The 22,461-nt window shown below is 44.1% G+C and overlaps 1 protein-coding gene across 1 annotated transcript in view; it reads right to left on the bottom strand.

Annotated features, from left to right (window-relative positions):
• NR2E3 (nuclear receptor subfamily 2 group E member 3) overlaps positions 1-22,461 on the bottom strand; it is a 36,763-nt gene that overhangs the window by 2,511 nt on the left and 11,791 nt on the right. Inside the window, exons 2-7 of the mRNA XM_072621890.1 lie at positions 21,782-21,848; positions 14,787-14,913; positions 14,312-14,415; positions 13,806-14,075; positions 9,762-9,943; positions 3,672-3,912 (exon numbers count right to left, since the gene is read on the bottom strand). Coding sequence (XP_072477991.1) covers positions 3,672-3,912; positions 9,762-9,943; positions 13,806-14,075; positions 14,312-14,415; positions 14,787-14,913; positions 21,782-21,848 — 991 coding nt within the window. The remainder of the gene's footprint in view (positions 1-3,671; positions 3,913-9,761; positions 9,944-13,805; positions 14,076-14,311; positions 14,416-14,786; positions 14,914-21,781; positions 21,849-22,461) is intronic.

Below are 22,461 nucleotides of genomic sequence, written 5' to 3'. Positions count from 1 at the left end.
TCAGCTGTCAAAAGAGTCTCTAATGTCCTCTCCAGCTCTAAAGCACATGATTTTCTGGGGCTAATTAAGCAAAATTTTGAACAGAAGAAACCAGCAACATTCTAGATTATTCTGGATTTTTTTCTAAGTTCTGACTTCTCAACCAAGTATGTTCCACAGTGTCAAATAAACAGTCTTATTTTCAGAAGGGGAGCTAAGGAAAGAAAAAGGAAAGAGGAAGGGGAAAAGGCCTTCTTCAGTATAACTTTGGCCATAGAGAGCTTGAAAGGAGCCATATGTCTCATCTTCTGAGTCATCTGTTGTTAGTGGTTCCTGCTCCTCCAAAGCCTTCATTTTGATCAAGACCTCTGAAAATTGGGTTTCCCTCAAGTGGAAACAGCCTTCTCTTCTTTGGCTCATATGTGTTTTTCACCTTCTGTGGGTATATTCAAACACTGATTCTTGCATATGCTGCACAAAAAGGAGGGGCTCTCTAGTACCCCCGTTAGGTAGGAAAAGGGAAAAGGACCTATTTATACAAAAACATTTACTGCAGCTCTTTTTGTGGGGGCTAAAAATTGGATGCATGCATGTGCATATATACATGTATACACGTATGTGTATACATACACATCTATGCACGTATGTGTATACAGTGTATATATTGTATAGATATGTGTGTATATGCACAATACATATATATATACTTATATATTAGCATTTTCACAAGTTGTTCCAATATGACTGTTTTGCTTAATAAACCTATGTATTTCATTTTATGCATTTAAAAACATTCTGCAAAGGGGTCTATATTTGGCATTTTTTTATACTTTCATCCTTGGAAAATACTTTGCATGTGTTATCTCATTTGATTGTGGGCTAAGAACAAGAGGAGCTAAGTTCTAATAGTTTTGATCAAGTTGTCTTTAGGGGGATGAATTTCCTAGCTGCTACAATTCTTGATGGATGTCTCTTAAGCCTCACTGAGCTGGTGATGTGTGTCCATGGAGCACATGCTCCCACCCCCAGAATCATGGACCTATAAAAAATCAGTAATTCCTCACTCCCCAGAGATAGCGACTCCATGCTTTGAAGACTTCCTTTGTCTTTCTGACTTTTACCATTTCTGGAAAAGGCCCTTTCCCCTGTGGTAATTAACCTCAGACTTTGGTAAATAGCTAAACAGGAGTTTTTCCCTGGGGGCTTAGTGTTTTCAGTCCTGGACTTCCTATAAATTATCTTCTAGCCTTCCTATGAACTATTGACTTTTTAAAATATTTTAATTAATTCAACTTTAAATGATAAAAATCATTAAACTTGTCTTTACATAATCATTTGCACTTTTAAAAAGTACTGGCAGCATCTGGCATAACTTGTCAGTTGCTTCCTCCCTCAGTATCCCCTCGCATTGACTTTATCCATTCACCCATGTATTGTGTATATTTTTTTCCCTCAGTCATATGTCCTTAGATTTTCTTTCTTCATTACATACCATTTCATCTAAGTCTTTCCTTATTTCCTTCTGCTTCTCCCAACCTCAGTTGTGTCAAAATGTTTCATTCCATTGATGATTGGTTTGCTCAACCACATCCTAGTGGTAGATCATTTCCAAAGCTGCTCCTGGTTTTTTGTATCTACAAATCTTACTGCTATAAGCATCCTTGAAAAGAGAGCTATTTTAGTATATGCCAATTCTGTCCCTTTCCATTTGGTTCTAGTATACACCTTCTATTTAGGGGGATCTCCACCGAATAGCCTAACAATGACTTGGGGGTGGGAGTGGGGATGGAGGGAGTTCTCTCCTACTCAAATGTCCAATTGTGGTCTCTGTCAGAACAGCTCACCCTCAAATACAGTCAGTATCACTTCCTGTTCACTATCTAAAATCAAGGCCAGTCTATTTCCCTTCTTTATAGACTCTAGGAAGCCAATGTATTTAAAATCTTAAGATTTAGAGCCAGGAGGCTTTAAATATCATCTAGTCCAATTCCTTTAGTTTACAAATTAGAAAACCAAGACACAGAGAAGGTTCAATGAATCAGTCACAAAATGGAAGTCAGGTTTGGAGTCCAAGTCTTTTTTATCTGTTTTTGTGCCTATAGGAAATACTGTAGAAAAACCACCAGACTGTTTTCTTTGTTTTGAGGAAGAATTCTGGGGTGGACAGACCAAGTTATCAGGAAACAATTATTATTTACTTTATACAGTATCAATAAATGTTTGAAAGAAAAAAAATGAAAATTGAAGGGATGCCCATCAATTGGAGAATGGCTAGACAAGCTGTGGTATATAATTGTGATGGAATACTACTCTGCTATAAGAAATGATGAGCAGGCTAATTTTAGAAAAACTTGGAAAGACTTGCAGGAAATAATGGAGTGAAATGAGCAGAACCGAGAGAATATTGTACGCAGTTACAGCAATGTTGCTTGAAGAATAACTTTGAATGACTGAATCATTTTAAGTATTCTAAATACTCGGTTCAACTACAAAGGCTCTATGAAGGAAGATGAAATTTCCTACTACAGAGAAAGAACTGATAAATAGAAATATGTGTAGTATAGTTTTACACACATATATTTGTATCTAATTGTAGCCTTCTCTAGGGTAGGATGAAGTGGGGAAGGAGGGAAAAAAATTAAAAGTGTGGAGCAGAGATCAAAAGAAAACTTGGAAGGAAGCACAGAAAAACAGGGTAGCTTTGGAAATGATGTGTAGTATTTTTTATATAGTTCTTCAAAAAAAAGTAAACAGTGTGAAATGGAAATTCATCTCCCTGAATTCATACTGAATCCTCTTTTTATGTTGTACTGCGTGTACATGGAAATGTTTTTGGCCTTTTTGTATTTAAGTTCAAAATGAATACGTTTTCTTTTAAACATGGGGGGAAATTATTTGGAAAAGTCATTTGAAATGAGGTTTAGGGCTGTATTTTTCTCTACCAAGTAAATTTCATGGGTTCTTAACATTCGTGTGTATGACACGGACTCCTCTGGTTTACTGAGTAAACCCTGTAGACTCTCCTCAGGGTAAAATTATTAAATTCATATAATAAAATTGAAATACAGTTATCAAAATGTTAAAAAAAATGAAAAGTGGATGGACTTCAGGTTAAGAACCCCTACTGCGAGCCTAGCTCAGGGGGTTTTCAAGGACTACAAGGTACTTCCAATCCAGTGACCGCGCGATTTCCCTTCTGTCTCTGGATGGGATTTCAGCTGGTAGCTAAACTGCTCCAGGGGAAGAAGTACTCATTTCAAGAAGCTGCTACCCGCCCCCAGAACACACACACACACACACACACACACACACACACACACACACACACACACACACACACACACACACACACACACCTCTATGCCCAACTGAAGCTGTCAACATATCACAGGGGGTCCCTAGTATCTATGTTGCCCTAGATGGTGGAGGTGCTTAGATTGGAAGACAAGTCCATAAGAGAACGCTGGAGGGGTACAGCCTACTGCCTATGGGGGAGGGGGGGCATAGTATAGACAGGGCGGGTATGGGGAGGGAGGCAGATGTTTTCTCACAGTGCTCAGGCTCATGGCATGGGTAATAGGTGACAAAGGCACACCAGCCTCTGGGAGGGTGCCCAGTTCCATTAAGAAGGTCTTGGGTGTACCTCTGGCCTTTACCTGATTTCCCAGGATCCCAGTTTGGCTCCTGCCTACCTGGCTTGAAGAGGACGAGAGCCTTCATGCATGCAAATTCAGTGGGGTCCACTGTGAGTGATTTAAATCGAGCAATGGTTTCCTGCAGGATCTGGGTCTCTATTGCAGCACTCATGAGCTTTCCCTGAATGCCAGGGGTTGGGTCTGGCACAGACAGCAGTGGACAGCTCTCCAGAGGCAAAGACCACTGGATGGCACACAGAAGGAACAGCTCACTCCAGGCCTCTTCCAGCAAAATCACCTGTGGGATGGGAAGCATTTCTGAGAGATTCCAAAAGAGACAGAAGTAGCTGCTGAGGCGATAGGCCCACCCTGGGCTCCGTGCCACCACCAGCTGGGCCATTGCCTGGGGAACTGTGAGTGGACATCCTCTCTCTGCCTGGTCCCCAGGGCACACCTGTTATCCAGGGCTTGTCTGTGCCCTTTCAGAGAGGGACTGGGTGAGGAGGGAGCCAAGGACGAAAAGAGGTGAGAGAAGGAAGATTAAGGAATAATTTGGAAAGAAAAGCCAGAAACCATGAGGCTCCCTAATTGGCTGAAAATGAGCTTGAGATAAAGAAATGGCCAGTGACCTTTTCCAAAGGAAGCTGTAATGCATGGCTTCATCAGGAACGGGTCCTGCCACATTGAACTCATTTTCATTTTTGACAGGGTTACTAAAATGGTAGATTGAAGGATGCTAAAAGTGTCAACCTCAGCCAAGCTTTTAACAGTCTCTCCATCTGTTCTTGTGGATGACACGAAGGACAGACGATGGTTTTTACAGGCAGGTGTTTTCTGAACCGGATGAACAATTCAGAGTTATCACTGATGATGTGAAATCAGCTTTGAAGAAGGTATCCAGCAGAGTGCCCCAGGGATCTGTGAATGACCGTGCTGTGTACATTTTTTATTAATGATTTAGATATAAGCATGAATAGATACTGTGTGACACCAAACTTAGGGATAGATGATGTATTGGAGGACAAAGTCAGCACTCAAAGGACAAAATGATAACAAATCAGACAAGATTCAATTGGAGAGGGATACATGTAAAACTGGACACTTGAGTTCAAAAAATTAACTTCACAAGTATAAAATGGATAAAATGCCTTGGGGAGAGGACTATACAGCTGTTTGTTAGAAAGACATCTAGAGAAATCTGGGGAAAAGGGCATGAACATTTGCAAAGTAAAACAGGCAGAACCAGGAGAACAATTTGTACAGTAACAACATTTCTGAGAAAACTTTGATCCACGCAATGATGATCCATGATTCCCAAGAGCCAAGGATGAAGCTTATTACCCAGCTGCTGACCAAGAAGGGATGGACTCATGCAGGAGAAGAAGCGGGGAGGAGAGGCCTGGGGAGAGGAGAGGAAATGACTGATCTAGGGCTTTTAGGCACACTACAAGCTCATTGTAACTCAGCAGTGAGTCAGGGCAGCCAAAGAAGCTAATATGATCTTAAGCTGCACAGGCTAGGCACAGTGACCAGAGTTATGGATGTGATCATAGATTTATCACTCTGAGGAATCTCAGAAGCCTTTTTGTTCATTTGAAAATAGAGGGGGACAGATTAGGGCTCAACGTAAGGAGAATTTTCTAGGAAGCTAAGCTATCCAATATTTTTTGTTGTTCAATCCTTTTCAGTCATGTCCAACTCTTAGTGACCCCATTTGGGGTTTTCTTGGCAAAGATACTGGAGTGGTTTCCCATTTCCTTGTCCAGCACATTTTACAGATGAGGAAACTGAGGCAAATAGGGTTAAGTGACTTGCCCAGGGTCACACAGCTAATAAGTGTCTGAGTATCTGAACTCGTGAAGATGAGTTTTCCTGACTGCAGTCCCTGGTGCCACTTAGTTGCCCCCCCCAAACAACAATTCTCCAACTTCTCAATTCTAGGGCCTTCCCACTGTTAATTATTTCCTATTTATCTTGTATATAGTTTGCTTTGTATACATTTGTTTGCATGTAGTCTCTTCTATTAGATTGTAAGTTCCTTGTGGTCAGGGACTGTCTTTTGCCTCTTTGTATCTTCAGCACTTAGCACAGATGTTGGACTGGAGCATCCAGTCATTGGGGGAGAAGGGGGACATAATAATAACAAATAAAAATAATAATAAATAGTATTTGTGTGCCACTTCAAGGTTAGCAAAGCTCTACCTATATTATCTGAGTCTCACAACTACCCTTTGAAGTAGGTGCAATTATTATCTTTATTTTATAGCCACAGAAATGAAGACTGAGAAAAATTAAGTGACTTGCTTAGGATCATTCAACTGATAAATGTGTGAGGTAAGATTTGAACTCAGGTCTTCCTTACTTCATGACATTATCCACTGTGGGAAATCTTGAACTTAGGATGCCAAATAGGCTCAGAGCCTGGAAGGACAGGAGCAGTCCGGTCTTGAATCTGTGTTCAGTGATTAGAGAAGATTTTAAAATGTTGATTGATTAGGGAAAGGAGAAATCCCCAGGAGGGAAAGGTGGGGAGCATAGGCAATCCACCCCCTTCCCCATTAATTTTCTATGAGGAGCCAGAGCACCTGGGAACTTGACCAAAATCAACTGTGCCTGAAGCCCTAGGCTAGAGGATTCAGAACACCTGCCAACCACACCCAGGCAGCCCAATGAGATCAAGGCAAAAGGCAGGTGTAGTCGCCAGTGGTCATAGCTCAGTTTCACCACTGGTGTAGACCCCTTTGCTAATTCCACTGTTTCCTCCAACCAGGATTTCTCTCCTCCCTGGACCTTTGCAGTCTCAAAACAAAATCTCAATTCCTCCCCCACCCTCCTATAAAATGAAACTGCCCATGAAAGGGAAAAGCCTTTGAACTTCCCTAAGGAGTTTCCCTACTATTGACAATGAGGAAAAATAAATATTTGTTGCATTGCATTGCACTGAAGAATTAAAGCTAACACATTTTCAGCAATTCAGTTCAGTAAATATTAAGCACCTACTATGTATGTATCAGGTACTGTGGTAGGCCCTGGGAATGCAGTTTTTAAAGACATTTTCCTTGCCTTGATGTGTTTATATTCTACTGCTTGAATTGCAGTAAAGGGGAAAATATGCAGTTGAGTATAAGGAAAAATTTTCTAATGGCTAGCTGAAAGTGGTTACCACATGAGATAATGAGCTCCCTAAGACTGAAAGTATGCAAATCAGGGGGGTCAAGTATTGTGAAGAGATCAAATTGGATTTAATGACACCGAAGGTCTCTTTCAATTCTCCAATTTGCCTGTTTGGCATCTCCCAATTCATCATATTCACTGGTCAAATGTAACTTCTGGTTCTAATCACCTCTTCTTAATTGCCCCGGTGGAGGGAGATTCTTCACTAAGAGCTTCTTGTGCCAACGAAATCACAGGTTAAAAAAATAACCCTCCCTTGTCCTCTACCTTCAGCCTAGAGGCTAGAAAAACCCAAGTGAGCACTGATGGGGGCTCCAGAGCTGCACTCCTCTGTTCTCCCCACCCCCTCTTTCTAGTTCCTGTAATACATGTGGCTAGATTGGCTGTGGCAGTGGGAGTATGAGGGAAAGTATGTGACTCTGTGTGTGTGTGTGTGTGTGTGTGTGTGTGTGTGTATGTGGTCGCAGAGAGACAGCAGTAACTCACTGGAAGGTGATCGTTTTAACTGGGACCACACTGTGCAGCAAGTCTATAGAACAATCATGAAATTTAGGGCTAGGGCCTGGAGCTGTGGTTACATCAGGATAGGGAGTGCCTGGGGAGGACACTCCCTCAATCAGCGCAGGCTGGCACCTTCTCTGTAACTTGGAGTCATTGAGATTGTTCAGAGCACAGAGAGGGGAGTGATTTGCCCAGGGCCATGCAACCAGGGTGTGGCAGAGGCAGACTTTGAGCCTGGGTCTTACTGGCCTTCAAATTAAATATGAAATGTTACTGAGATAAATGTAGAGTCTTATATTTTTATTACAAAAATCAAACGCATAAATTAGGTGATAGAGAGACAGAAAGTTAGACACGTATAGAAGATGGATGGATGGATAGATAGATAGATAGATAGATAGATAGATAGATAGATAGATAGATAGATAGATAGATAGATAGATAGATTAGATAGATGGATAGGTAGATGGATGGATAGACAGATAAATGGATGGATGGATGAATAGATAGATAAATGAATGGATGGAGAGATACATAGATGAATGGATGAACAGATATATAGATACAAAAGTAGGAAGGCAGACAGAGTAATCATTTATTAAATGCTTACTACCCTGTGGCAAATGCTGGGGATACAAAAACAAGAAAACCAAGAAGCTTCCTACTCTCAAGGAGCTTACCGTCAAATAGAGGAAGACAAAATCTGAAGGGGAACTGGATGTTGGAGGTATGGATAGACAACAATTCCCAAGAAAAAAGATCTGGGTGTTTTAGTGGACTACAACCTCTATTTGAGTTAATAGTAGGTCAGGGCAGCCGATGCTACCCTCGCCTGTACGAATAAAGGCAAAGCATTTTGGAGGTCATCACTCTGCCATACTCTGCTCTGCTCAGAGCACATTTGAGGGGGTGGGGATGGCCTGTTTCAGTTCTGGACACCACATTTTAGGAAAGACATAAGCAAACTAGAGCACATCCAGAAGAGTGAGGGGCAGGGGTAGGGAGAGGAGATACTGCTTCATTCTTGTATTCTTGTCTTGGAGCTCCAGGAGCTTACACATCGAAGGTTATTGAATTAAATTGACTAGAATGGCAAGGAGGCTAAAAGAACATGCATGCATGAACGAATGAATGAATGAATGAATGAATGAATGAATGAAAAATCATCTAAGTGCTTCCTATGTGCCAAGCCCTATCCTAAGCCCTGGGCACTCAAATGAAAAAAGAAGACAGTCCTTGATCTCAAGGAGCTCACATTCTAATTGGAGTAAATAACACAAATAGGCCCAATCATGACATATGAGGATCAGCTGAAAGAGGATATTTAGTCTTGGAGAAGGGTTTACTATTTTCAAATATTGAAGCGCCATTGTGTGGAAGAGGGATTAGACTTCTCCTGGGCCCCAGAAGGCAGAACCAGAAACAGTGGGTGGAAATCTAAGAAAGAGATTCAGGTTTGATACATGGAAAACACTTCCTAACAATTAGCCCTATCCCAAAAGGGAGTGGGAGATGGTGGGTTTCCCATCTTAGGTGGTCTTCAAGCAGAATCTGGATGGACACTTGGAGATGTTCTAGAAGGCAGTCTTGGTCACCCATGAGTTGGATTAGACAGTCTTTGAGGCCTCTTCCAGCTCCTAGATTTAATGATTCTCAAAAGATGTATTATTCTTTTCCTGCTCCTGACTTTGATTGAAATCTAGAAATCTAAGTTCTTTCTGGGGAGTGTTCTCTCTGTGCCACCCTTCTTTATTTACCCTTCTGACTGCCAGTTAATGTTAAGTAATCTTAGGATCTTTGGATCCTTTATGGGGATCACTGTCCCTAAAATCAAGGTGCATACCTTAATAGACATTGACAGCTGTCTGACATAGATCTCAGGGGCATCACTTTCCCTGATCGATAACCTCTCTGACACCTACATGTGCCTAAAAGATGTGCCCTTCTCTGCCATCTCATTTAAAACTCTGGGGTTGTCTCTCCTCTGAGAGGTACACACATAGTCTCCAACACACAACTTATGGGCAATGCTAGCCTGCCGCAGACACACTCTTGCATCTTCCCTAAAGCATGTTTGCACTGACGTTCTTTGACCCAATGATGTGCACACCCTCCTTAGCTGCATAACTCATAAGCAAGAGTTTTTGCCCTCTGGGAGTGAGGAGGCTCAACTGGAAAGGGGCTCACCTGGAGGGCATCCATTAGCAGATGGGGAGGAAACACAGACAGGGATAGTGCTTTCATGGCTAAATTTTGGTACATTGGTTTATTGGACCTGGGTTATGACAATAGCTTAAGTGGTCTCCCAGCCTGGAGGAGCACAAAGCCCCAGCACCCCAGCCCTAGTTTTCAGCTGTGCATGACTCAGGAGCCTAATCCAGATGGTAACAATACAAACCCTCCTTACAATAAAAGAGTGATGGGGAGCTGGACTGGGCAAAAGCAGGATGGTGTCACTATAACCTGAATTACCTGGTCTCTGAAGGGCAGGTTAGAGAAGACGGGGAGGTTCTTTGCCCACTTCACAGCCATGAAGAGCAGGCGTGCAGAGGTCTCATAGACATTCTCAGGGCTGGTAGAAGGGTATGAACCCGGTTGGTCATCAGTCAAGGGGCGCTCTGGCTCGTTGCTCGTGACGTCCACATTTTCATCAACTGCATGGAGAAAAGGCAGCTAGATGGTGCCAGCCTCTGGCCTTAATTCCATAATCCCCCCTTTCTGCTGGGCATCTAACGAGATGTTCTACTGGTACCCCAAGCGCTCAATATGTCCAGGATTAAACCCTTTGACACCTGCCCTCCTTCTGCCTTCTCAATTTCAGTTAAAAGTACCATTCAGCCCTCCCAAGTACTCAGGTTAAAAATTCCCTCTCTTTCCCCCTTGTCCTCAGAGCTCAGGCTAGGGATGGCTTAGGTAGACAGGCACCTGAAGGCAGTACAGAAGACATAATTAATATGTATACATATAAACAAATATTTTAAAAAATCTAGACTACACTGCTCTTTGTAACCTACAGGTAGATACTTATGATGCACTGAGCTGATAATTTGCTGCAACCTAGGGGCAGCTAGGTGGCACTGTGGATAGAGTGGATGGCTAGACTCATCTTCCTCAGTTCAAATCCAGTCTGAAACACTAGCTGTGTGACCCTGTGCAAGTCATTTAACCCTGTTTGCCTCAGTTTCCTCAACTGTAAAATGAGCTGGAGAAGGAAATGGCAAACCACTCTGGTATCTTTATCAAGAAAACCCCAAATGGGGTCAAGAAGAGTCAGACACAACTAAACAACAACTTGCAAATACCATGTATTCTCCTTTGAATAACCTTCCATTTGAATTCATCTGAGATGGTGATGGTAAGATAACTCTGAGCTAGCTAAGTGCATTGTGAATAGAAGGCTGGCCTTGAATCAGGAAGACCTGAGTTCAAATGCTGCCTCAGACACTTACTAGTTCTCTCATCCTCAGTTTCCTTGTCTGTAAAATCAGGATAATAATAGCATCCACTTCAGAGCCAGGATCAAATGGAATTATATATGGGAAGCAATTTTCAAACCTTAAAATGCTGATAAAGTGGTAACTTATTAGAACACCACCAGAGGAATATCATCATTTTAGAAATGTACTTTGGCAGCAGAAGGTAGCTTGTGATCAAGGAAAGCACTCTGAGATTTATAAATTATAATCCAGCACGGCCTCCTCCTACTAAATTCTGGGCCTAGCTCGTCATTGTTGTGAGTTATGAATTCAAATAATGCTTGTAAAGTGCCTGGTAGTATCTGACAGACATAGTAAGGACTTGGTAAATTCTAGTTTCCTTCCTTCCTTCATCTCTCTGGCCTATTTAGGTGAATGGACTAATTCACATCCAACAGCACGTCAACAGCACGTCGTGATGTATTTTTCATACAATTGCCACCTCGATTTCTCTGAAGTGTCTGTGGGTCTCACTGTAGAGGCTCTGGAGCATTCTAGGGTCTGTTTTAATCCACACAACATTACCTCCAAGCAAGAGCATCTATGGACTCTCATATCCTGAGACAATCACTCTACACCGGGGGTGAGGAACCTGCAGCCTCAAGGTCCAGGTTCCCCTCCCCTGTTCTGTACTATATGGTCTTTATGTAGGATGCCCTCCACGACAGAGGCAAGATGTGAGCAGACAGTTATTGGTTTCATGCTTTGTCAGTGGTTTTGACAGAGGATTGCTGAAAAAAAAATCATGTCTGCTAACCCAACTAAACAACTTTTAATAATTTTAATCTAAATGACATAATATTTATAAGGTGCTCAGCACATAGTAGGTTTCACTCCCAACCCAGTAACTTTCCTAACCAAAATACCACTCCCACCCCCATCCCCCATGTTTGTCATCACTAGAATATAAGCTCCTTGAGGGCAAGAATTATCTTTGATTTTGTAATTATATCCCCAGGCTTAACACTGTGCTTGGTACAGAGTAAGCACTTGATAAATGCTTTTTCATTTGGACACTCACTGTGTCCTGGAAACCTCTCTCAGTCTCAGTTTCTTTATATAATAATAGTATCTAGCTCATAGGATTGTTGTGAGATCAAAAGAGGGGGAAAAACATACATGTATACATATACATGTGTGTGCATACACACATATGTATATATACACATATGCACACATATGTATGTATGTATATATGTGGATATAGCACTTTGCAAGCCTCAAGATGCTGTATAAATAAATGTTAGTTATAACTATTACTGGCAGGTAAGCAGAGTTGGGATTTGAACTTGGGTCCCCTTTCCACCACCTCCCAGGCAAAGGTAAATGGAGAGATACATGACTGAGGGATGTAAATAGCCTGGCACACATTACCAGTGGTGATTAGTGCACAAGAAGTGTCCATGAAAGACATTAAGACAAGTATTAACCAGAAGAGGACATGAGCTAACCATGCAGCAAGAAGAAGGAATAAGAGACAGCCCCGGGATCCATGAAATATTAAAAGATTCAAAGGAAAATGTCCATTTCATTGAGTAGATTCTGTATCAAGGAAGGATTCTTGGAAAGATAAGAATAAGAATTTCATGGGATAAGACAGCTTATAGGGTTGTAATCTACATGGGTTAAGACATTACTCCACATAGATGAGATCACAAATCTGTCAAAACCTTAGCCAAGTTTCATGTTTTATAGGGAAGCTCAAAGCCCCTGGGCAGACAGTATGAGAGGAAGCCATTTTTTTCTGATCTTGCTTAGGATTCACAAATGCCATCTCTGCTCACTCCCACTTCATGTCCCCTGTCACACGTCCAATTGTTTAGTGGTCTTTTTTATTTATTTCACCTCCATAGTTTCTCTTCCACCCATTCCTTCCTTTCTACCACCGCCACTACCATCACCACCACCACCAGGACCATTACCACTACCACCACCACGACTGCCACCACCAGCATGTCTGATCATAAGATCATAGATGGAACTGGAACAGACCTCAGAGGCCCTTTCATTCAACACACTCACTTTACAGTAGAGGAAACTGGGGGAGGCCTAGTAGATTAAGCAGCGTGGCTAATATCTCTTTCCTGTCTATAGTGTTCTTCACATGGATACCTGAGGAACTTTTCTAATGCACAGCTTCTATTATGTCAGTTTCCTGTCCAAAGACTGTCAGTGGTTCCCAAGGGAAACAAGCCACCAACCCAATGTTCGAGACCTTCCACAAACTGCCCCCAATCTACCTTCCCAGTCTTAATTCACAAGGCCTTTTATGTACCCTGTGATCTTGCCAAACTGGAGGACTTACCATCTCCCAGCTTCTTCTACCTTTTCCTACCTTGGGCCATCCCCCACACTTTAGCCACCCCCTTTCAGGGGTGGGGAACCTGTGACCTGATCCTGACTGAATCCAAACTTCACAGAACAAATCTCTATCCCCGCTTGTACCTTCCTCATTTCTGCCTGGCAGAATCTCTCAAGACTCAGCTCAGCTCTTACCTCTTCCACTGGTCCCCTCGCTGACAGTGATCGCTACCTCCTTTACACTCTCATTATACTTTGTTCCTGTCTCTCTTATGCATTTATCATATTTGAGTGGCAGAGGATTACAAGGCAAGGGTGGGCTATATTCTACACTGTTGGAGGAGAGAGGATTAATATGGATGTCGTTCAGTATTCCTGTATTTATCTTATATCCCCTACTGGATTCTAAGCTCACTAAGGCCAAGGACTCTATCTTGTTCGGCTTCATATTTCCAAGAGCAAACATACAGCTGAAGCTTAATAAATGCCTATTAAATTGAACCAGACATCTCTGCAAGTAAAAGAAAAAAATGCCACAGCTGAGTGCAGCAGGAAGAAATAAGTGAGCGCTCTGGCTCCTGTGCTATTCAGTCTAGGACCCCAGAGAAGGTGTAAGGTGAAGACATTCCTGCTCTGTGTTCCCGGGGCCTGCCTATGTCCACATGAAGACCAAAGGTCACAGGGATGACTTGAGCAGGCTGTCTAAGGGGCCTCAGAACCCCTGGGCACACTCACTCACCATCCTCTGGTTCTAGCTTTGCACATGTCTCAGCCGTCATGAGACTGGCCATGAAGCGATGGTTTCCTGGAGGTGTCAGAGCCCGAACAGCAGCAGGGACTGCGGTCATGGAGGCAGATGCAGGGACCCGAAGGCCAAGCACAATAGGACTGGCAGGCAGGGGCCCAGCTCGGGTAGTTGTGAGATGCTCAGGCCTGAGGTTGGAGTCCAGCTCGATGCTGTCAAGACGAACCTGGGCTGTGCTGCGGGGCTGGCGCTCATTCTGGACAGCTGGAGAAACCAAGAACCTGGGTTAAGGCCCTTCCCCCAGGGATGCTTCTGGGGAATCATGTCACTCTCAGTCAGTGGATTTAGCTGAGTGAGAGTCCCCACACCCAACAAACTCATTACTTCCTACCAGTGAAACTCCAGTCTTTCCAAATCAAGGCTCCCTACCCCTGCCTGGGCCCCCTGACTGACAGATCCACCTGAGGTCCCTGTAGACCCCACAACTCTCCCTCACTCACCATCCTTGTTCATTCCTGACTGCAGACACTTCCTCAGGCGGCAGGCCTGGCACTGGTTTCTGTGGGCCTTGTCCACGGGGCACGTCCCTGAGCCAGCCTGGCACCTACAGGGTGGAACATAAGTTCCTTGAAGGGGGAGGTTGTTCCATTCTTGTCTTTGCATGCCCAGGACCTGCACAGTGCCTGGCACATAGTAGGTTCTTTTAAGATGCTTGTAGGTTGGTTAGAGAAACAGAGACCCATCTGTGCCCTGTCTCTGTCCCCATCCCGGCAGAAGGATCTAGGCAGATAGTGGGTGGGTCTGTGCCTGAACTCTTATTAGGAAAAGGGTTTCATTGCAGGCTTGGGATTCCAGGATGCCCAGCTAGGGTGGTGAGGGAGAGGGCAGGTCACAAAAAATCCAAGTGGATCTTGAGTTGTGCGCCACCTCTACTAACCCATGGGGTGGGAGCTTGGGCTGATGCGGCCTTCTCACCTGTAAATGAGCCTCCTCCTCACGCTCCTCTTGAAGAAGCCGCTACAGCCATTGCAGGCATAAATACCATAGTGTTTCCCACTGCTGCTGTCCCCACACACTCTGCACAGGAGTCCTGGACTCAGACCTGGAGGGGAGGAAAGCCACAGACCCCGCAGTATTGAGCAGCAGGGACATTGTCAGCCCTGGGCCAAATTCACTTGGCCTAGGAACCCCCTGGCAGGAGCACAGCCCAGTCAGGCCCCACTCCCAGCAGAGCTGTCCTAGCAGGGGCACCTGGATGTGGGGGCAGAGTGAACTGTGGATAGCTGTTAAATTCCCTCATGATATAGGTAGATGGAATAAATGTCAGGGAAATGGGCAGCTAGGTGGCACAGTGGATAGCGTGCCAGGCCTGGATTCAGGAAGACTCATCTTCCTGAGTTCAAATCTGGCCTCAGACACTTACTAGCTGTGTGACCCTGGGCAAGTCACTTAATCCTGTTTGCCTCAGCTTCCTCATCTATAAAATGAGCTGGAGAAGGAATCTTTGCCAAGAAAACCCTAAACAAGGTCACAAGAGAGTCAGACACAATTGAACAATAACAATGAAAGGTCTGTTGGGTGAGAAGAATTGATACCATAGCGAGTAGATCCCTGGATCCAAACTCAGAAAGACCTCTGTTCAAATCCAACCTCAGGCACTTACTAGCTCTGGGATCCTGGGGCAAACCACTTTAGAGGTCTGTGCCTCAGTTTCCTCATCTGTAAAATTAGGAGATTGGATTCAGTGGCATCTAAGGAAGGTCCTGATGAGCTCTAACTTTGTGCTCCCATGACCCCTCCAATGTGAAGTTAAGCTAATCTGAGCTAAGCCCCAGCAGAGTATTCAAGGCCCAGGACAACAAACACTTCTGGCTTTATTATTCAAGCAACTCCTTCTGAACAACATCCTCATGACTTTGCCATTTGGTAAGCTAGAAAACTGGTTTGAAGCTAATAAGCTTAAACTGAATAGGCATAAATAGCCTTTCACATCCCTTCCAGAAATCAACCTCACAAGTACAAGATGGGTAAAGGAAAGGCTGGATAGCGGTTTGTCTGAAGAAGACCCAAGGGTCTTAGTGGGCTGCAAGCTCAGGAAGAGTCTATAGGGTGATATGGCAGTCAGAAAAGTTAATGTGATCTTGGGCTGCAGTAAGAGAGGCTGGGCTTTCAGGAATAAGGACGTAAATGTTATCAGGAACGTTGTGTTCAGTTCTAGGTACTAGATTTTAGAAAAGACTTTGACAAGCTGGACACTGTCCAAAGGAGGGCAATCAGAATGGGGAAAGACCTCAAGCCTCTATCATACAATAATAGCTAGTATTAATATAGTGCCTTACAGTTATTATCTCACTGATTTTCACAACAACCCTGTGAAAGAGGTGCTATTTATCCCCATTTTACAGATGAGAAAACTAAGACTGAGAATGGTTAAGTAACTTGGCCAGCGTCACCTAGCCAGGAAGGCAGGATTTGAGCGGAGGTCTGTCCTAACTCCAAGTCCAACACTCTCACCTCTGCACCACCAGCTGCCTCGTATGAAGGAATGGGGGCCATTTGATTTGGAGGACAGACATAGAGAAGGGAGATTGAACTGTTGGTCCCCAGTGACAGAAGCAGCAACAATTAAAGTTGCAAAGCACAAACATGGGCTTGTTTTAGGAGGAAACGTCCTCATAATTAGTCTACTGAGTGAGCTGGGGCGGCAGCAGGGTCTTTATTACTGGAGGTCTTCCCGGAGTCACGCTCCGGGGCCATTTCTCAGCTTTGCTACAGGCAGGATTCTTTTCTAGGTCTCAGCTGGGCGACATCACCCGTGTTTCCTTCCAGCTCTGGATTCTGATTCTGCCATGTCTGAATCAGACAAGGTTTAGAATCATAACTAAGTTTTCTACCTTTGGAGTCTGTAGCATTCAGAAAAAGGAGCTTGAGGGTGGGGGAGAAAATGGAGAAAGCATGAAGGATGTTGAGGCATGGGGCCCCAGCAACCCCCAGCCCTGAACCTGAGCTGAGGAGAGAGAATATAGGAAACCACAACTGGATTTCTTCACATCTGGAAGCAGAGCCTTTTCAGGCAAATTCAGTTGCAGGGGAGGTTACGGGCCCGTGGTCCTTGTGGAGAAGGAGCGAAGCAGCAACAGGAGGAGGAAGAAATGCCCAGGGTAATGCCACTGATGGAGTAGCCAACCAGTAGCTTTTAATTAATTTTTTAACTAATCTAATTAATAATTTAACTAATTATTCTTCTTAACTTGGTAAGTTTGCTGCATTATTTGTAGGCTGCTGAAATATAAGTACTGTCAGCGCCTTCTAAACCCCTGAAGTCCTGGGGCAAAGCCCCTGTTACCCTTGCTTAGCCATGATTCTGAGTGTATCTACTGATAACGTCAGACAATATGAAAGTCTTTTCATTTTCAAGGATCCAAACTCTGCCCTCACATACACACACAAATGTATTTCATGCCAATTATCCTCAGGGCCATCCTGGGACAATGGGAAGACCCAGGGTTAGAATCAGAAGACTTGGGTTCCCCTTCTGCTTCTGATGCTTACTACCTATGGGACTTTGGACAAATCTCTGTGACCGTCAAGGGGAGCAGTTGGCTGAACCTTTGTTTCCTCATCTAGAACACGAAGAGGCTGGACTCCACATCCGCTGAGGTCCCTTCCAGCTATAGGTCTATGGTTCTGTGATTCAAGGGCTGCTCTATGGCTCTGAATCACACTTGTACCACTGTTTCTAAGGATCAAAAATTTAGGTCACTCCGAGGGCAAAGTAGAAACACATGATGAGCTTGCAAGTAGCTGCAGCATCTTATCAATGATCACACACACACAAGAAGTGGAATAAGAAAGATCCAGCAACTTGTATTTTTTAAATTTGTTTTAATTTTTATGCTTTCTGCGTCTAGCACAAAAAATTGTTCAGAATAAAAGATAACAAATGTTTGTGAAGTGAATTTTTTAAAAAGATAGCCAGGAAATGTATGATCTGAAAAAAATGGAGCAAGAATGAGAGATAACGGATGGGCAGCCCAGCAGTCATGCCGGTACTCATAGAGGGATAAAGGACCTAGTCCAAGGATTCTTAACCTTTTTTATGCCATGGACCCCTCTGGCAGCCGTTCTGGTGAAGCCCATGGACTCCTTCTTGAAATAATGCTTTTAAATGCATAAAATCAGGTATACAGGAATACAAAAGAAACTAGTAATATGGAAATAAAGTTATCCAATTAAAAAGCAATCAATACACAGGTTAAGAACCCCTGATCTGGAGGGAGGCCTCCAGGGTGTAGGATAGATAGTCTGTGGAATATTTGCAAGAGGACATGGATAGAAATTGCACTGAATGAGAACAGGTAGATAGGTTGTAATCTATGCCAGGGAGAGAGTGTGCCCATGATGAGACCGGAAATCCACTGAAGTATCGGAGTTGACTCATGAATTGTAGCTACTTGACCACAGCCAGGGAAGGCTGACATTTTACAAGTTTACAATTGAGGAAACTGAGGTAGATAGTGGTTAAGTGACTTGCCCAAGGTCATAGGGCTAGCTAGTATGTGTCAGAGATTAAATCCTAGAACAATCCTAAAGCAGGAGCTTAGCAGAGAGCAAGCAAGGTCAGGTGCTTTGGAACATTCCATCAGGACAGTTCCCATGGTTAGGGCCTCTATGAGCCATCTGCAGAGGTCTTTCCATGAGCAACGGACCCAGGAGGCACTACATGTATAGCTGCTAGGAATAAATTCCCCCCACACACATACACACTGACACAGGCACATGCATGTGCACTCACACTCAGGAGCATGTTTGTGGTACATGTCCTAGAGCAGGGAGGAGGGGGAACCTGGGGTTTCGAGGCCACATGTGACCCTCTAGGTCCTCAAGTGCACCTGTCCTAGAGGGTCTGATGCAAAATCTGGCATTGGTTCGTGGGTTCCAATCACCGGCTCAATGCAATTAGAACCCTTTCCCAAGAATCTGATGATAAAGGCAAGGAAAGCTGAGCGTGGCTAGTCTACACTAGTCATAGCTTTCTTTTCAATGAAAATCCTCTAAGACACCTTCCCATTTCTCCTGGGAAGGCAGAACTATGAGCAACGGGTAATAACTGAAAAGAAGCAAATTGAGGCCAGGAAAAAAATTCCCAAGAATTAGAACTCTCCAAAAGAGAAGTGGCAGGCTTCAGGAAGCGGTGGGTTCCTCCTCACTTGTGGCCCAAAGGCAAAGTTTGGGTGACCAGGTGTCAATGATGACAGAGAAGCAGTGAGCGGGGGCAGCCAGTAGAGTTCTGAATCTGGACCCAGAAAGACTTGAGAGTTTGAATCCTGCCTTAAACACTGACTAGTGGTGTGACCCTGGGCAAGTCACTTAATCTCTGTTCACCTTAGGCAATAAGCATTTATTAAATACTTATGGAATACCAAGCACTAGTGCTAGGGTTACAAAGAAAGACAAAAGACAGTCTCTGATCTTGGGGAGTCTCCCGATCTAATGAGGGAGACTCATATGAAAAATGGGAATGGCAAGAACACCCCACCCCCAAGGGTTGTTGTGAGGGTGAAGTGAGGTAGCAGATGTACAACGCTTCACAAACCTTACAGGGTGTATAAATGCCAGCTATTATTAAAAGAATTCAAAGGGAGCCTTAAGCATTTTAAGGTGGACAAGAATCACAAAGGATGATGAGAGGTTACTATCTTCTTTGAAGGGAGTACTCACACAGATATAATCATAGATTACATTAACTAGAGAGGACTGGATGGCCTTCTGACTCTGAAATTCTGCGATGATGACAGTGACAATCTCGATCATTCCTAGAGAGCTTTGAGTTAAGTCACATACACACTCTCCCTTGAGCCTAACAATATCTTCCTGACGTAAGCAAGACTGACATTCTAGTCCTCATTTTAAAGATAAGGAAATTGGGACTTCCTTCCTCCCCATCCCGTAACTGATAAGGGGGACAATGGCTCCCACCTGGTAGAGCTGTCCCTCCTACTCTACACCTTCCTCTCCCACTCCCTCTCCCTCCTCCAACCCCCAACTCCTCCCTCTATCCCCAACATACACATGCCCCTACCTCTCCATAGTAAGCAACTGTTCTGTCCTTGCTTCTCCAGGAACCCTTTCCCCAACTGGGAGTGTGTATGTGGCAGGGGAGCATACACAGGTACTGTTCCTTGCTCTCTGAGAGTACAGATTTGAGGGACAGGAGGCATGAAAGACCTAAAATCCGCACATACCCCTTCAGTCTCAGTCTGTCCACTAGTTAGAAATGCCCCCTTCTTCCTTCATATTCGAAGGCCAGGGTCTACAGAAAGTGGTTGACATTCAATTTTCTTTGCCCAAGTCCTTGGCATAAGAAGCTTTTGCTTTCGCCTGCCTCAGTGCCCTCTCAGCCCCACTTCCCCAACTGGAGTGCTGCTAGAACCCAGGACCCCAGGCTAGATCCCACCTGCAGGCCCCCACTTGGTGGTGAAAGCCTTCATTGTCATATTTTAGTTTTCAGAGTTTATGCAAGCAATTCTTTCTTATTATTACCATCCGCTGGCTTTTAATATCACATGTCCCTATGGGTCAAACTGGACTTTACTCCCAGACCTTCTGTGTTTTCTCCTTTGGAGACAGGAGTGCCCTTGCTGTCCACTTTCCAGGCACAGAGGGACCAGAGAAAGGACACAATCCCTGAGAAGTTACCAGATGTGGCATGTGGTTCTGGGATCCACCAGCAGGAGTCAATGAGATGTCTTTGGCCTAGACAGAGCAGTCAAATTCTAAACAATCACCAGATATGTCCCAGTCAAGAGCTATTATGGCACAGTGGAAAAAAAGGCTAGCCTTTGAGTAGGGAAGGTCTGGGATCAAACACATAAAAGCTGTGTGATCCTTGGCAAATTTCTTAACTTATTGCCCCAGGGAGAACTCTCTGAGACAGTAAATTGTAGATGAGTTGTTTGGTATTGATAGAGGGTGTTTCTGCACCAGTTAGAATTCCCAACTGGGTCAAACTGGAAAAACACCACCTTCCACACCCACACCAACACCCACCCACATACACCCACACCCACTTACACCCCTCCCCCAATCCAATTCAGTCCAAAAAAATCAATTCGTTAAAAAATGAATTCACATTTTTCTTGGTCACTATTTTTAAAGCCCTCCAGTTTTTCTTTTGCAACAGGAGTGACTGGGGGTGAGGGGAGAGGTGGAGGAGGAGAAGAAAAAACTAATCCTGGCTGTGTTACTCAAAGACAGTCCAGGTCCTGCTAATGCTCAAAGACCTGTCTGGCTCCCTGCCTTGGTGTCCAGTTAGAGGAGATATCCTGGGCACATGTGCTCAGGAAGAAAAAAAAAACAAAAACCTGAGCTCCTGTGCTTCTGGAGGATTTTCCACCATTTAGCACCCCCCCCCCAAAACAAAACACAAAAAAACAACTTTAATAATAAGATTGTATCTGCTTTAAAGTAGATTTTTCTTCAGACTTTTGGAGTGGGAGAATACATTTCTCAATGCAAAAAAATGTCATCTTTCTCCATATTTGTCTGCCTGAGAAGAGTTGGGATTTCTCCAGTGAGACCACCCTGGAGGGTAGAGGTACCCATCATGTATGTGGCGTCAATACTCCAAATTTATAATCCAAAGCAAATTAAAAAACAGTTGCAAAATATTTTACAAAATAAATAAAAATACAATAAGACATAGATAATGTTACTATGTGGTTTTCTAAGTCAATATGCAGCCTGCAGGGATTCTTACAAATGGTTTGGTGTTCTTCATTTCTATTTGGGTTTGACAACCCCTTCTGTAGGGGGTTGCTCCAACAACCTAGCCAAAGGCATTTTTGGAAAGCATTCTTGTCCATTCTACAGTGTGGCTTCCTCCTGAATCTATCTGCCTCTCATTCTACCCCCCACCCACCCAAGATGGCATCAAGGACTATGGGGCAAGAAATGAACACATGGTTTACCTGTTTGGCTGTCCTCCCGATCAGTGGGTGTGGAGGGATCAGTGGGGGAAGCAGACATCCTTGAGCTCTGCACAAAACGAGAATGGATCTCAGTGGGGAAGCCTAGATAAAGTTCCCTTGTGCCACACGGCCAAAGGAGAACTGAAGGAGCCTGAGTCTTAGGGCAACAGTCCTCTGTATTCTGAGAAGCTTGGCTGTTTATTGGAAATCTTCAGATTCTCCCAGCCTCTGGCCTGCTAGCACTGAGTGAACCCCAGCATCATTTCTCCTTACTGAGAGCCCAGCCAAGAAACATGGGGAAATGGAGGTCCAACACGTCTGGCTTCTAATGCAGGTATAGCAAACAGTGCCAAACTCAGGAGATTGAAGGTATCCATCCAGACCTGCAGTCTGGCTCATCAGGGATTCAGAAGATCCAGAAGCCCAGGAAGAGTCCAATGGGCTTCAGCTGCAAAACCCAGGATGACCAGCTAGAGACAAGACCTCCTCTCTCCTTTCCTTTCTCCCTCTGTCTCTACCACTATATTTCTTTTTTCCCCTCTATTTCTCCTTCTGAGTCACCCTTTCTTTCCCCCTCTTTCACTCTCTGTACCTCTCCTTTCTCCCCTTCTGACCCTCCCTTTGTCCCTCTCCCTCTCTCTCTCTTTTCCTTATCTCTTTTGCCCCTCTCTGACTTTCTT

Source organism: Notamacropus eugenii, chromosome 1, assembly GCF_028372415.1.
Source record: "Notamacropus eugenii isolate mMacEug1 chromosome 1, mMacEug1.pri_v2, whole genome shotgun sequence".
Taxonomy (NCBI): Eukaryota; Metazoa; Chordata; class Mammalia; order Diprotodontia; family Macropodidae; genus Notamacropus; species Notamacropus eugenii.
This window is presented reverse-complemented; position numbering and strand designations above follow the sequence as displayed.